This window comes from Canis aureus, chromosome 28 (assembly GCF_053574225.1).
Source record: "Canis aureus isolate CA01 chromosome 28, VMU_Caureus_v.1.0, whole genome shotgun sequence".
NCBI classification, from domain to species: domain Eukaryota; kingdom Metazoa; phylum Chordata; class Mammalia; order Carnivora; family Canidae; genus Canis; species Canis aureus.
Window position 1 is genome coordinate 39,355,232 of NC_135638.1, and position 14,242 is coordinate 39,369,473.

Consider the following 14,242-nt stretch of genomic DNA (forward strand, 5'->3'; position numbering starts at 1 on the left):
CACAGATGGAACATGCCTTATCTGATATGAACTCAATGCTGTCAATGATATCATCTTTGAGCAAATCAGAGAATGTTCCAGAAAAGTAGCTAATACAAAGTCCTGGGACAAAAACCTAGCCTGTTTGCTGGTAGAAGCCACAGTAACTACATTAGATATTTGAGCTTTATTTATCTGTCACCAATAATTGAAAATGTTTCCAAACTTTCCAAATGATCAACATTTTGCTGAATTTTATGCATTTAACTAGAATACATGTGTCAGATATTTAACATACTATGCCAAGATGCCTTTCCTTTGCCCCAGTCTATGGCTGTTTTGTTGTAAACTTTAAAACTCTCTGAGCAGGGAGTCATGACATGGATTTAAGCCCCTGTCTGATCTGGTGAGGGCCTACCTCCTCTCTTCCATATGGCTGCCTTCTTGTATCTTCACATGGGGAAAAGAGGAACCTCTGCTGTCTTGTCCTCTTTTTTGTAAGGGTGCTTATCCCATCAGGGAATCCATCCTCATCATCTCTTCTAAACCTAATTACATTTCAATGGTCCCAACACATTTGGAATGAGGCCTTAATCTATGAAAATTGAGGATGAACATATACTCAATCCATAAAAGACTTCCCAGGTATTCCTTCATCATCCAAATCCAGTAACTTTCCTGCCTTTCCATGGGGGATCTCCTCACACAGCTACTATGAATTTTCCAAGTCTTGATTCCTATGACTAAACTAAGCCCTATCTTATGTCAGAGCCTTCAGAGAAAGGAGCTAAGAAGCTCACTTACCATTGATGCCTGGGTTTTGGCCAGTCTACCATTATTTGATCTTCAGATACTAACCTTTTGTCTAATTCAAGTTCTGAAACCACTCATCCTCATGTCTCATCTGTTCAAGTAGGCCTTTTTCCTGGGCTTATGCCCCAATATCTGTGCTCCATGGTCAGTGAGCCAATTCCAGGTCCCAGGGCCCCCTTCCATGCGTGGCACAGAAGTGCAGGTATTGTCAGGCTCCACCTAACTCTCCAGTTCAGGACTCATTCCACGGTTGCTTCTGAATCTCATTGTTCCAGGGCTTTCGCAGTGGGGCTGAGCTACCAGAAGTGTCAGGAGGTAACAACTCCAAGAACAGGCCTAAACTAATGGAATGGGCCTAGGAATAGAAATTTCAGCTCTTCCTGCCCCACTGTCAGGGTATAAGGAAGCTTAAACTTAAATTTCTATATTCTTCTGAAGTTTTCTGCTTCATCTTCCTTCATGAGTAAATGGGCTGAGGACAAGGCTGTTATGAGCTTCCTTGGTGACCTCTCTCATGGAGGCCTCCTCCCACACTTCCCATGGATTTTCTATTCCTGGATTCTCCAACCAGAGCTTCATAACACTGCCCCCAGACTTCATCCTGGCATCCTCGCCTGGAGTCTCCATCTAGTATTGGCTGTGCCATAAGAATGTTCTCCTAACCTTTCCACTAAGTTAAGGAGAGTAAATATCAACAATGTATCAGTTGTTAAACACAGATGTGACTTTATTGTCTCACAAGTTGGATCAATACCTTAGCCCACATCCTCCACCCTCCCAAACTCATCTTAAGTGAAAAACTCGAGCTATTATTGTGGAGAGAGCATGAAGACCATACATTGTGGAGGTCACATTCAAAAAGGGTCTAGTTTTCAATGCAGAGGTGTCTAAGGGCCTTTGGAAGTGGGAGCTTTTAAAAAGCAGCAGACAGAGTTTTTCCAGAGAACAACTGTTTAAGTCTGAGAGCATAAGGCACTACATTCTTTTTTATAGGTTTGTTTCCCCCAGACATAGAAATAGAAGGTAGAATTTCATTTGGGATGGGTCCCAAGACATCCTCTCAGATGAAGGGAAGAGTGTTGGAGAGCAGAAGGAAATGAGATGAATGCAAGGAACGTTTTCAGGTGGGTTACTTCTCTGTGTAGCTGGTCCCATCCTAAGGGAAGTCAGAATGTCTCAGCAAGTACCCACCAAAATTGAAGAAGCTTGTGCTCCCCTTCCAACTTCTGTTGGTCATTGGTTGAGGGCTGGCTCTGGGGGAGGCAATTCTCAGCATCTTTCCTTGTTGGGTGCACAGGCTATTGCACTCTTGTAGACAGAAAAAGCCCTGAGTCCAAGAGTGGCCAGTGGCTGGGTAAGGAACCACCATTGTGTAGAAAGCAGTGCACCACAGGAGTGTGGGCAGATCCCTGAAGCATTGGCACAGTCTCCTCCACCTTCTGGGAGGATCCACCAAGGGATAGGATAAACATATAGACCTGAAATGTTGCTGTGTCCTTAAAGATAGAGACTAGTTACCCGTTTTTTTTGGGGGGGATGGGATTTGTGAACAGTGGCTACTCTAGACCCTTCTGATGTCTACAAGGTACACATAGGGAAGGGAATACCTGTTAGCAGTTGCAGCTGCTTTCAGGAGGAAAGAACTGGGGCCTCATGAGTTCCAGTGATTCTGTGAGAGTAAGAAAGGATTATCTAAGCAGCAGTAGCAACCAGATGTTTTCCTGGCCAAATTCATCTGGCCTAGTAGTAAGGTATGTATGAAAGGAGACCGGGTCTGTTTGTGACAGTGTGCCAAGAGGAGATGGGGCTTCCCTCCTAGGGTTCTTCTACTAGGAAGTTTTTTTTTTTTTTTTTCTTTTTTAGCCTCTTGATGTCATGGATTGTATTAATTGATTTTTGAATTATGAACAAGACTTGCATACCTGGGATAAATCCTGTTTGGTCTTGGTGTACAATTCATTTTTCATATGATTGATTTGATTTGTGATTTGTGGAGGATATTGCATCCATGTTCATTAAAGATATTAGTCTATAGTTTCTGTATATTGTTATCAGCCTATTTAATTTTAAGCTATATGTGTCTTTATTTTTAAGATGGATTTATTGTAGACAACACGTAATTAATAGGGTCAGGATTTTTGATCCACTCTGATAATCTCTGTCCTTTAATTGGACTATTAAACCATTGATTTTATAGTGACTATTGATATAATTGGAGTAATGGCTACCATATTTGCTACTGTTTGGATTTGTTGCCCGTGTACTTTATCCTGTTTTTGTCTTCCACTCTTTTTCTTCCCATTGTCATTAAAATTAATATTTGGTATGATTCTATTTTTCCTCCTTTCTAAGCATGAGTTATACTTCCTTTTTTACTTTTTTGGTAGTTGGCCAAAAGATTGCAACATATACTTGCATGTAATCCAAATCCACATTAAAATAACACTACACTGCTTCACAGGTAGTATGAATATTATAATAACCAAATAATCCTAATCCTGCTCTCCATTCCCTTGTCTAGTTGTCAGTCACTTCACTTACAATAGGCATTCATAAGCATGTATATAGCATTCATAAATGTACATAATAACATTTTGTTATTATTATTTAGAACAAACTGCTATTTGTTATGACAAGAATAAAAAAGAAAGGTTTTATTTTTCTTTCAATTATATATTTTTTCATTACCCTTCCTTTCTTTAGGAAGGTTCATGTTTTTGACCTTTATTAATTTCCTTCTCTCTAAAGAACTTGTTTTATCATTTCTTAGAAGAAGGCAGGTGTACTGCCAATAAATTCTGTTTGAGAAGGTCTTTGTTTCTCCTCCACTTCTTTTTTTTTCTTCTCCACCTCTGAAGAATAATTTTGCAGGGTACAGAATTCTAGGCTGGTGATTTTTTTCCTCTGAACACTTTAAACATTTCTCTCCACTCTCTTGGGACACCTGAATGGCTCAGAAGTTGAGCCCCCTTAAGCCCAGGGCATGATCCTGGAGTCCCAGGATCAAGTCCCACGTGAGGGTCCCTGCGTGCCTGCTTCTCCCTCTGCCTGTGTCTCTACTTCTCTTTCTGTGGCTCTCATAAATAAATAAATAAATAAATAAATAAATAAATAAATAAAATATTTAAAATAAATAAATAAATAAACATTTCCCTCCACTCTCTTCCTGCTTGTGTGGTCTCTAAGGGGAAGATAGTCATAAATCTGATCTCTGTTCTATAGGTGATGTGTGTTTTAGGAAATTATGGCTTTTTTTCAGGATTTTTTGTTTATCTTTGCTTTTCTGTTACTCATGTATTTAGGTGTAGATTTTTAGCATTTATTCTGCTGCTGTTCTCTGAAATTTCTGCATTTGTGGTTTGGTGTCTAACATTAATTTGGAGAAATTCTCAGTAATCATTATTTCAAATATTTCTTCTGTTCTTTCCTCTCTTTCTTCTGATATTCCCATTGCACATATGATACACCTTTTGTAGCTATCTCACAGTCCTTGGATAGTCCTTGGATGCTCTGTTCTATTCCTTTCAGTCTTTGTCCTCTTAGTTTTTCAGTTTTTGAGGCTTTTGTTGATAAATCCTATAGCTCAGAGATTCAGTCCTCTGCCATGTTTGGTCTACTAATGAGCCCATCAAAAGCATTCATCATTTCTGTTCGCACATTTTTATCTCTAGAATTTTTTGTTTTTTTCTTAGGATTTCCAGCTCTTCGCTTACATTACCCATATCTCCTCCCATGCTGTCTATTTTATCTTGTAGAGGTCTTAGTATATTAATCATAGTCCTTTTAAATTCCTGATCTGATCATTCCAGCATCTCTGACATGTCTGGTTCTGGTGTTTGTTCTGTCTCTTCAAATTTTGTGTGTATGCTTCGTAGCCTTCTTGGTATCCCTTGTAATATTTTCTTGGTAGTTTCCCATGATGTACTAGGTAAAAGGAACTACTACTGTTAATAGGCATTTAATAATGTGGTGGTGCAATGTCGGGGGAGGAGAAGCATTCTACAGTCCTGTGATTAGGTCTCAGTCTTTTGATAAGCCTATGATTATCCACTGTGAACCTCACAGGTACTTCTCAGTTTCTTCCTACCCCTGTGTTGGACAGGATGGCTACAGTGCCCTGGAATTGGCTCTGGAGTTGGGTATTTCCCTTCCTTAGGTCAGTTAGAGTCTGAAGACAGCCAAATAGTTTAGGCTTGATTAACTAGCTTCCCCTGAGGGCAGACATTGGTAAGAAAAACAGAGTGTTCTCATTTATTTCAAGATGGTTCCATAGCTCCCTCCCCCTCAGCGGATACCTGGGGGATTTTCTCCAATCTTTACTCTGAGAAACCGGTAGAACTCCTGGAGGTAAATTTCACACCATTATGTTGGCCCCTATGACTGGGTCCCCCTAGGGTTTTTAATTCTCAGATTGCCCACATTGAATGGCTAACAATTCATCAATTACAGTTCTGGTCTCCCTACCCTGGTTCTGGCTCCCACTGCCTGCTCTTGAGTCTTTGCTCTGGTTAGCAAAAATTCTCCATATTCAACTGTCTCTCCAACCCTGAAGGCAGAAATTTGTTGTATTTTCTTTTTTATGAGTCCAAGAAGAGTTGATCATTTTTCAGGCTGTTCAACTTTACATTTTTGAGGAAGGTGTGATGACTTCCAAGCTCTTCATAAGCAGAACCAGAAACCAGAAGTCCCCTTGCATCTTTTACTTTCAGACTTGTCCACACGGAGCCTCCAGCAGTTTAATTACAGTTCTGGCTTTCCTACCGTAGCACTGGTGGCCAGATTGGTTTCTGTGGGTGAGCCTCTGATTTGGTAAGCTGTGGCTCCCTGTATTTGCCTGTCTTATTTATCCAGTCTCTGGGGCAGCAGTTTGCCCTGTATCCTCCTCTCTTTTATGGATCCAAGGAGAGCTGATGATTTTCCAGTCTGTTCAGATTTTACTTGTTATGACTGAGTGGTGACTTCTTCCTATATGTAGAACCAGAAGCTTATGTATTTCTTTATTGAAAGAATAAGTGAATATAAATCCATTTTGTGAATGTATCAGAATTCATTCATCAGTTTTCAACTTGTTTTTGTTCACAACTTGTATATTCTTGTACGAGTCTTTTTGTGAACATTTCTTTTCATTACTCTTGGGTAAATCCCAAGGAGTAGGATTTTTTTTTCTTTTTTTTTAGTTTAGCGTAGGTTTATGTTTAGCTTTATAAGAAACTGCCAAATAGTTTTCCAGAGTGGTTCTCAACTGGTACTCTAATGCATGAGATTTTTAAATGAACCACATTTTTGCCAAATCTTTTTTTAGGCCATTGTAATGGGTGTGAAGTTGTATAGTATGGGATTTTAATCTGATCTGAAATTCCTTGATGACTGATAAATTGGAACATCTTTTTATGCTCTCCTTAGTCAGTTGCATATCTTACTTTGTGGTCTTTTGCTCGGTTATTGTTGTTTGTTTTTCTTAATTGGGCTGTTTGTACCTTTTTTTGATTTGTGATAGTTTTTTATATATTCTGGACAGATGTCCTGTGTCAAATATAGGGAATATTTTCTCCTAATCTGGTGTTTGTCTTTTCATTTTCTTAAAAGGTGTTTTTAAAGATCAATTAAAAAAAAAACATGATGGCTTCACATGACCATTTTCATTTTTATTTTATTAGTATTGTTCTACCTTTAAAAAAAATCGTCCACCCTTGAACACAAAACCATTTCCTTTTTTTTTTCCAGAAACTTATTTGTTACAGTTTTATGCTTTACACTAAGGTCAATCTTAAAATATTTGTAATTCATATAAAGCAGGAGTCAGGTGTAATCTTACTTTTCCATATATTTATTGAGCTGTCCTAGAGTTTTTTATTGAAAAGATTTTTATTCTCCTTTGAACTGATTTGACAATTGGCCAGTGGCATTAAAGAAGATAGGGGAATAAGAAACAAAGAATTCTTTCCACCTAAACAATCGCACCGGTAGAATCTGTCTAATATAGTTAATTTGAATTCTGGAGTCTATTGTAAAGATTGCAACTTTCAGAGAAGTTTTGGATGGTAAATCATGGCTAATTTAAATCAATTTCTGCTCTCAGAACAGTGGCAACTAACTACCCATCCCCCCACTAGCCCAGTGATAGAATACCTGTTTCTGGAGCAGCTTACATGTGGCTTATGGAAAACTCCAAATATTGGAGACCTAAGTTCTGATCACTGATAACTTCTTTTGATTGTAAAAGTGTACAGACAGGCAAGTGCCATTGTAGCAACACCCACTGACTAAAGCAAATTCCAGGGGATTTAAAGAACCAAAGATTTCCTTTCCCTTCATTTCTCCCTGTTTCCTCTTCTGGGAGTCAAACACTTAAGAATTAAGATATTCAAAAGAAACTGTGTATATATACATATACACAGGTTTTGCAAATATATATATATATATATATATATATATATATATATATATATATTTTGTTCCCCATATATATGTATGGGGAAATTTACAAAGTATTAATGCATACACAAGGAGAGATATAGGCTCAGGCAAGATCTGAGAAGACCTTAAGTTGACACTTGCAGTTAATCCCTGGCATAGAGATGGCCTACAAAAATTGAAGACTAAGAAACAAATAAAAACTGCAAACCCCGGAGAAAGGGAAGAATTTGATTTCCAGAGTGCCACATTGTAAGAATCAAATGTCTAAGTTCCAACAAAAAATGCAAGACATACAAACGGACAGTATAGCCCATTCAAAAGCTAGGATTCTTCTGAAATGCATGTGGTACACTTTCTGGGATACATATGTTAGGCTACAAATTAAGTCTCAGATTTTAGAAGGCAGATATCACATAAGGTATCTTCTCTGACCACAACAGGAAGAAGTTAGAAATTAGTAACAGAAGGAAAAGTGAAAATACACACATTTCTAGAAATTAAGATACTTTTAAGCACCCAATGGGAAAAGGAGAAATCAAAAAGGAAAATAGAACATACTTAGAGAAGAATGAAAATGTAAGTATAACATATCAAAATGTTGAGATAAAAGAAGTGCCAAGAAGAGAACCTTTAGCTATAAAAGTTTGCATTAAAAGAAAAGATCTCAAACCAACAATGTACCTTAACCATGTTAGAAAATAAAAAAAGAAAAAAACAAACTAAACATAAAGCTAGCAGAAAGAAGGAAATAACATGATTAGAACAGAGATACATAAAATAGAATAGAGAAGCAATAGAGAAAATCAATGAAATAAATTTATTCTTTGAAAAAATTAACAAAATCATAAATATTTACCTAGATTAGCTAAGAAAAAAAGAATATTAAAGACTAAAGAAATGACTAAAATCATAAATAAGGGTGAGCAACTACCAACTTGACAGAAATTTAAAAAATATCCAAAGAGAATATGAATTAACTGGATAGCCTTGATGAAATGGACAAATTCCTAAAAGCACAAAATGTACTCAGACTGAATCATGAAGGAACTGAAAGTCTGAACAAATATAACGTTGGTAAAGAGGATAAATCAGTAATCCAAAATCGTTCAACAAAGAAAATTCTCGGACCTGATAATTTCACTGGTCAATTTTTCCAGACATTTAAAGAAGAAATAATACCAATTCTTCTCAAACTCTTACAAAAAGCTGAAGGAGGGAAAACATTCTAGCTCATCCTTAAGTGGTGACAATATCTTGATACAAAATCAGAAAAAGACTATAAGAAAAGAAACTATTGACTCTTATGAACATTGATGCAAAAATCCTCAACAAAATACCAGCAAACTGTACTCAGCAGCATATTAAATATATTATAGATCATGACTAAATGGGATTTATTCCTGGAATACAAGAATGATCCAATATATGAAATTCAATCATTGTAATATACCATATTACTAGAATGAAAGAAACACACACAATCATATTAATTGATACAGTAAAAGTATTTGACAAATTCAACACCCTTTCAACACTCAAAAAACTCAGAAGAAAACTACCTCAAGATAATAAAGACATATATGAAAAATCTATAGATAAGACTGGACTCAGAGGTGGACTTAAAGTTTTTTCTCTAACATCAAAAGCAAGGATGCCTACTTTTACCACCTATTATATTTTAATTAATTAATTAATTGAATTTATTTTTTAAAGATTTTATTTATTTATTCATGAGAGAAAAAGAGGCAGAGACACAGAAAGAGAGAGAAGCAGGCTTTATGCAGGGAGTCCAACATGAGACTCGATCCAGGGACTCCAGGGTCAAGACCCAGGCCAAAGGCAGGCGCCAAACTGCTGAGCCACCCAGGGATACCCCCACCTCTTTTAAACATAGTAGTAGAAGCCTTAGCCAGACAAATTAGGCAAGAAAAAGATATGAAATATATCCCAATTGGAAGGAAAAAGGTATAATCCTCTCTGCTCACAGATGATATGATCTCATATCAGAAAACATAAAGACTACTGACATACAGACACACACAACCATTAAAGCTAAAAAAAAAAAAAAGTTCAGCAAAGTAGCAAGACACAAAGTGAATACACAAAAATCGATGGAACAAAGAAAAGAAAATTAAGAAAACAACTCCATTTACAATAGCATAAAAATAATAAAATACTTAGAGGAATTAACTAAGCAAGAAAGTAAAAGGCATACACTAAAACCCACAATACATTACTGAAAGAAATTAAAGACATAAATAAATGAAAAAACATCCTGTGTTCATGGATTAGAAAGCTCAATACTGTTGAAATGGCAGTATTATCCAAAGCTAGCTACTAATTCCAGGCTATCCCCATTAAAATCCCAATGTTAATTTTTACAGAAATAGAAAAACCCATCCTAAAATTTATATAGAATCTCCAGGAACTCTATGTAGTCAAAACATTCTCAAGAAAGAACAAAGCTAGATGGTATACACTTCCTGATTTCAACATTTACCACAAAGCTAAAGTAATCAAAACAGTATGAGTCAGACAAACCAATACTATAAATAGGGAGCTCAGAAATCAGCCCTTGAATACATGGTCAAATTATTTCTTACAAGGGTACCAAGAAACAATAATGTCAGGCAAACTGGGTACCTGTCTGCAAAAGAATGAAGCTGGACCTAATACCATATGCAAAAATTAAATCAACATAAATCATTTTACATCATGTACATGGCATACATGTAAGAACTGAAACTAGGAATTCTTAGAAGAAAATGTAGAGAAAATATTCATGACATTGGATCTGGCAATGATTTAGATATAACACCAAATAGTACAGCCAACAAAAGAAAAATGGACAAACTGAACTTCATCAAAATTAAAATCTCTGTGCATCAAAGGAAGCAACAGAATAAAAAGCAACCCATAGGTTGGGAAAAAATTACTTGCAAATCACGTCTGATGAGAAATTAAATAAAAAACTGCCACAGAATTACATTTCATCCATCAATTCTACTTCTGGGAACATACACAAAAGAATGAAAATCAGTGATTCAGATATCTATGCTCTCATGTTCATATTAACAGTATTCTAAAGGGCCAAAAGGTGAAACAACCCAAATGTACACTGTTGGGTGGATGGATAAGCAAGATAAAGAAAATATGGTATATATATATACCGTGTGTGTGTGTGTGTGTGTGTGTATATATATATATATACATATATATATATATATAATATTATTCAGTCTTATAAAGGAAGGAAATTCTAACACATGCTACAAAATGAGTGAACCTTGAAGACATTATATTAAATGAAATAAACCAGACACAAAAGGATGAATTCTGTGCTTCCACTTATGAATCAATACATAAAGATGGAAAGTAGAAGAGAGATCAGCAAGGGCTGAGGGGAGGGGATATGGGGGGGTCATTATTTAATGGATACAGCATTTTACTATGGGATAATGAAAATTCTGGATATGGATAGCAGTGATAAGTTCACAGCAATGTGAATATGCTCAATGCCACAGAATCATACACTTGAAAATGGTTAAAAGGGTCAATTTTATGTTATGTACAGTTCATCACAATAAAAAAAAAAAAAAGCAATTGACCATGTAAGTGTGGTTCTGTTTCTGGACTCTTTATAATGTTCCATTTGATTCATGTACCTGTGCTTATGACAATATCACATTGTATTCATTATAATAATCTTATAGTAAGTTCTGAAGTTTGGAAGTATAAACACTCCAACTTTGTTCTCCTTGTTAAAGATTGGGCTATACTGAGTCTTTGTCTTTCCATGTAAATCTTAGAATCAACTTGTCATGGTCTACCAAAACATTTTGGGGATTTTAATTGATATTGAGTGCTTAGGAATATTTGAAAACTTAAAAATATTTAGTCTCTCATTGATGATCATGTTACATTTCTCCATTACTTGTTTATTTTCATTTCATTTATCGTAGTTCTGTGGTTTTCAAGGTAAAAGCTTTGAACACATTTTGTTAAATTTATTACTAACTGAATTATCCCTATGATGTATTGTGGATTCCATTTTTATTGTTTGTTGCAAATTACAGAAATACAATTAACTTTGGACATCGTCCCTATTTCCAGCAACCTTGCTGAATTTGTATGTTATTCTATCTTTTGTAGAATTCTAAGGGGTTTCTACATACACCATCATGACAGTTAAAATAAAGACAAAATTTACATCTTCTTTTCCAATTGTTAGGTCATTTATATCCATTTTCTGGCTTACTGTATAACCAAGACAATATTGAGTAAAAATGAGGCAAGTGATGATCCTTGACTTTCAATGTCAGAAAGTATCTTCAATGTAAACTATAATGTTAGTGAGAATTGTTCATTAGAGGCTTATTGGATGAAGGAAGTTCCGTCCTATCTAGACTTTGTTGAAAGTGTTTCTTATAAATGGATGTCAAATTTTGTCAATTTTTTTTTGCATTTGTCGACATTATCATTGGATATTTCTCCTTAATTCTATCAAGTTCTTCTCAACATTCTTTTCAAAAAAGAGATTAGGTTTTTGTGCATTAGCTATTTTGACTGCATAGTTTAAAATCGATAACATACAATTGATAGACTGAATTTTACAAATTATAACACTTTACTGATCTAGAATTTGTGAAATATATTCATTCCAGAGAGTTATATGAATCATTTTACTTCACTGAAAGGAAAGAAAATAAAGAGAGAAGAAGGAGGAGGAGGAAAAGAAGGAAGGAGGAAGGAAAAAAGGAAAAGACAGAAAGAAAAAAGGAAGAATCATTGACCACTATTTTTTATTAACTAAAAGGAAGAATGGGCACTCCATAGGAACAATTTAATTAGCTTTGACAGTCAGACCCATGATTCAGGATAATTTAAATGGTCTGTGACAAAAGATAGTTAACAGTCTGCAAAATGTCCATAATCTTTAGTTAGCAAGGGCCTATTGATTTAGGGCCTTGCGTGACTCCCATAGGATGCTGATGAGAAGCGAGGTGGAAAGTCAAGTTCAGCATTATTCACCACCAACAGAACTCCAAGGTAAGTCTGTTAATAAGCTACAGATTAAATCTTTTTCCGAAATAGGGATAGATGTCTAGGGAATCCAGGAGTCCTACTGTTTGTTATTTGCTGTAATTTTCTTCTGAAATCGCATTTGGCAACACTATTAAAATAATGTCTTTAAGGCCATTACATAATAAATGATAAACTCTAAAAGTTGTCCTCTTTAATGCTAAAATTGTTTTGTTGAATATAATATAATTTATCCTAAAGATGTCTTCCACAGCTGTACTACTAAGTAAACCAATGAGTTTTGAGTGATAATTTATAGCTTTTTCAGAGGCTGGATTAGTAGCAGGGTAATATGCCAACCAGTTAGGGCATCAGATAGACCTTGCTATGACACTTGGGCATAATTATATCAAGGAGGTCCATGGAATCATTTAGGCACAATCCCCTGGGGAAAAGTATTGACTTTGAGTCCAGTGACTGCCACCTAAAGCCTCATGCTTCTCAAATGTCAAGATTTAGGCTCCACCTGTGCACAAACTCCAAAAGTTCAATGTGATGCAAGGTAAGAAGACCAGGACAGGGAAACTACCCTGCATTATTCTCAGATAGTCAGCTGCATGAAAAAGTAAAATGTATTTTCTCAAGATCAGATATAAAAGTGTTACTGCAGCCACTTAACAACTGGGAGTTAATGAGATGCCCTCATGCGTGGGGATGGGCCCTAATGAGTGGCTGTGGATCTGGGTTTGGTACATATACAAGGGCACTGCTTACTTAATAATATCAACAAAAATGACATGCAGGAGGATTCATTCTACACTGAGGTAAAAGAAAACTGTATTATGAATTTTCTGTAATTAAACATTTTATTAACAACAACAACAAAAGGAACCAAAAACCAAAAAAAAAAAAAAAAAAAAAAAAAACCAAAAAAAAAAACCAAACCAAAACAAAAAAAAACTTCAACAGAAGGAAAGCTACTTACACCAGAATAGAAAGGCTCACCCGACACACATATCACATCCTGTTCCTGGATCATCAAAATATCTTTGGCTAGGTGCAGCCGAACTTTGAAAGGCTCCTGATTACCATCCTGCAGCAAACAGATCCCTGTCTTTGTCTTCAGGCAAGAAAAGAACAAAATAGAGAAAAAAAGTTATACTTAGTTTATAGAATATAATTTTACATCCTATTCATAGCAAAACATGATGAAGAGCGTTTGAGAGCTAAAGAAAACACATTCTGATGAATCTGGAACTTAATATAGGTGCAGAGACAAGATTAACCATTTCATGTGAAATAGTCCTCAGGTAATGGGGATTATGTCAGAAAATCCACATAAGATTAGGAGAATAAAGAGTATAGTTTATACACTATATTTGAAAAATAATGAAAAATGTGTTTAATATTTATGATCTAAATATAAAATTTCTGTTAAACTAATTAAGATACAATTCACATTGTATACAATTCACCCCTTTAAGATGTACAAGACAATGATTTTTGTACAAAATTATGTAGGCATCATTAATAGTCAATTTTAGAACAGCTTCATCACTTCCAAAGGAAACCTATTATGTGCATCACTCCACTCCTCACCCCAGCCCCAGGCAACCACAAATCCATATTCTGCCTCTATCATAGAATTCTAAATCTGAAAACATATCTGCTTAACATCTTTTCTATTTTCAATGATTTCATCATTCTTAATCACCAAACACACACATACACACACACACTGTACAGATGAGAAAATGAGGATTAAAGGGGGAGAGAACTGCCTAAATTTAGTTAATTAAAAACAGAACCTGGCTTAAGACCCAAGATTTGTGATTTCCAACCCATTGTTCTTGCTTCATGTGTTTTGGGGAGTTACAAACACAGCCCATGAAGACTGTTGAACTTGTACTATATAGCTTTACACTAGTACCTCAGTATTCATTAAAGAAGCCCACAAATCTCATCACTCCTGAAGCACCAATACCCGTCAGTATATAATATTCAACCAGAT

At 35.7% G+C, this 14,242-nt stretch overlaps 1 protein-coding gene across 6 annotated transcripts in view; it reads right to left on the reverse strand.

Moving 5' to 3' along the window:
- The window catches only part of SNTG1 (syntrophin gamma 1), an 818,827-nt gene that overhangs the window by 273,337 nt on the left and 531,248 nt on the right, over positions 1-14,242 (reverse strand). For all 6 annotated transcript variants that reach the window (XM_077876979.1, XM_077876980.1, XM_077876977.1 and 3 more), the window contains one exon: positions 13,217-13,351. In XM_077876979.1, the coding sequence (XP_077733105.1) occupies positions 13,217-13,351 (135 nt within the window). The remainder of the gene's footprint in view (positions 1-13,216; positions 13,352-14,242) is intronic.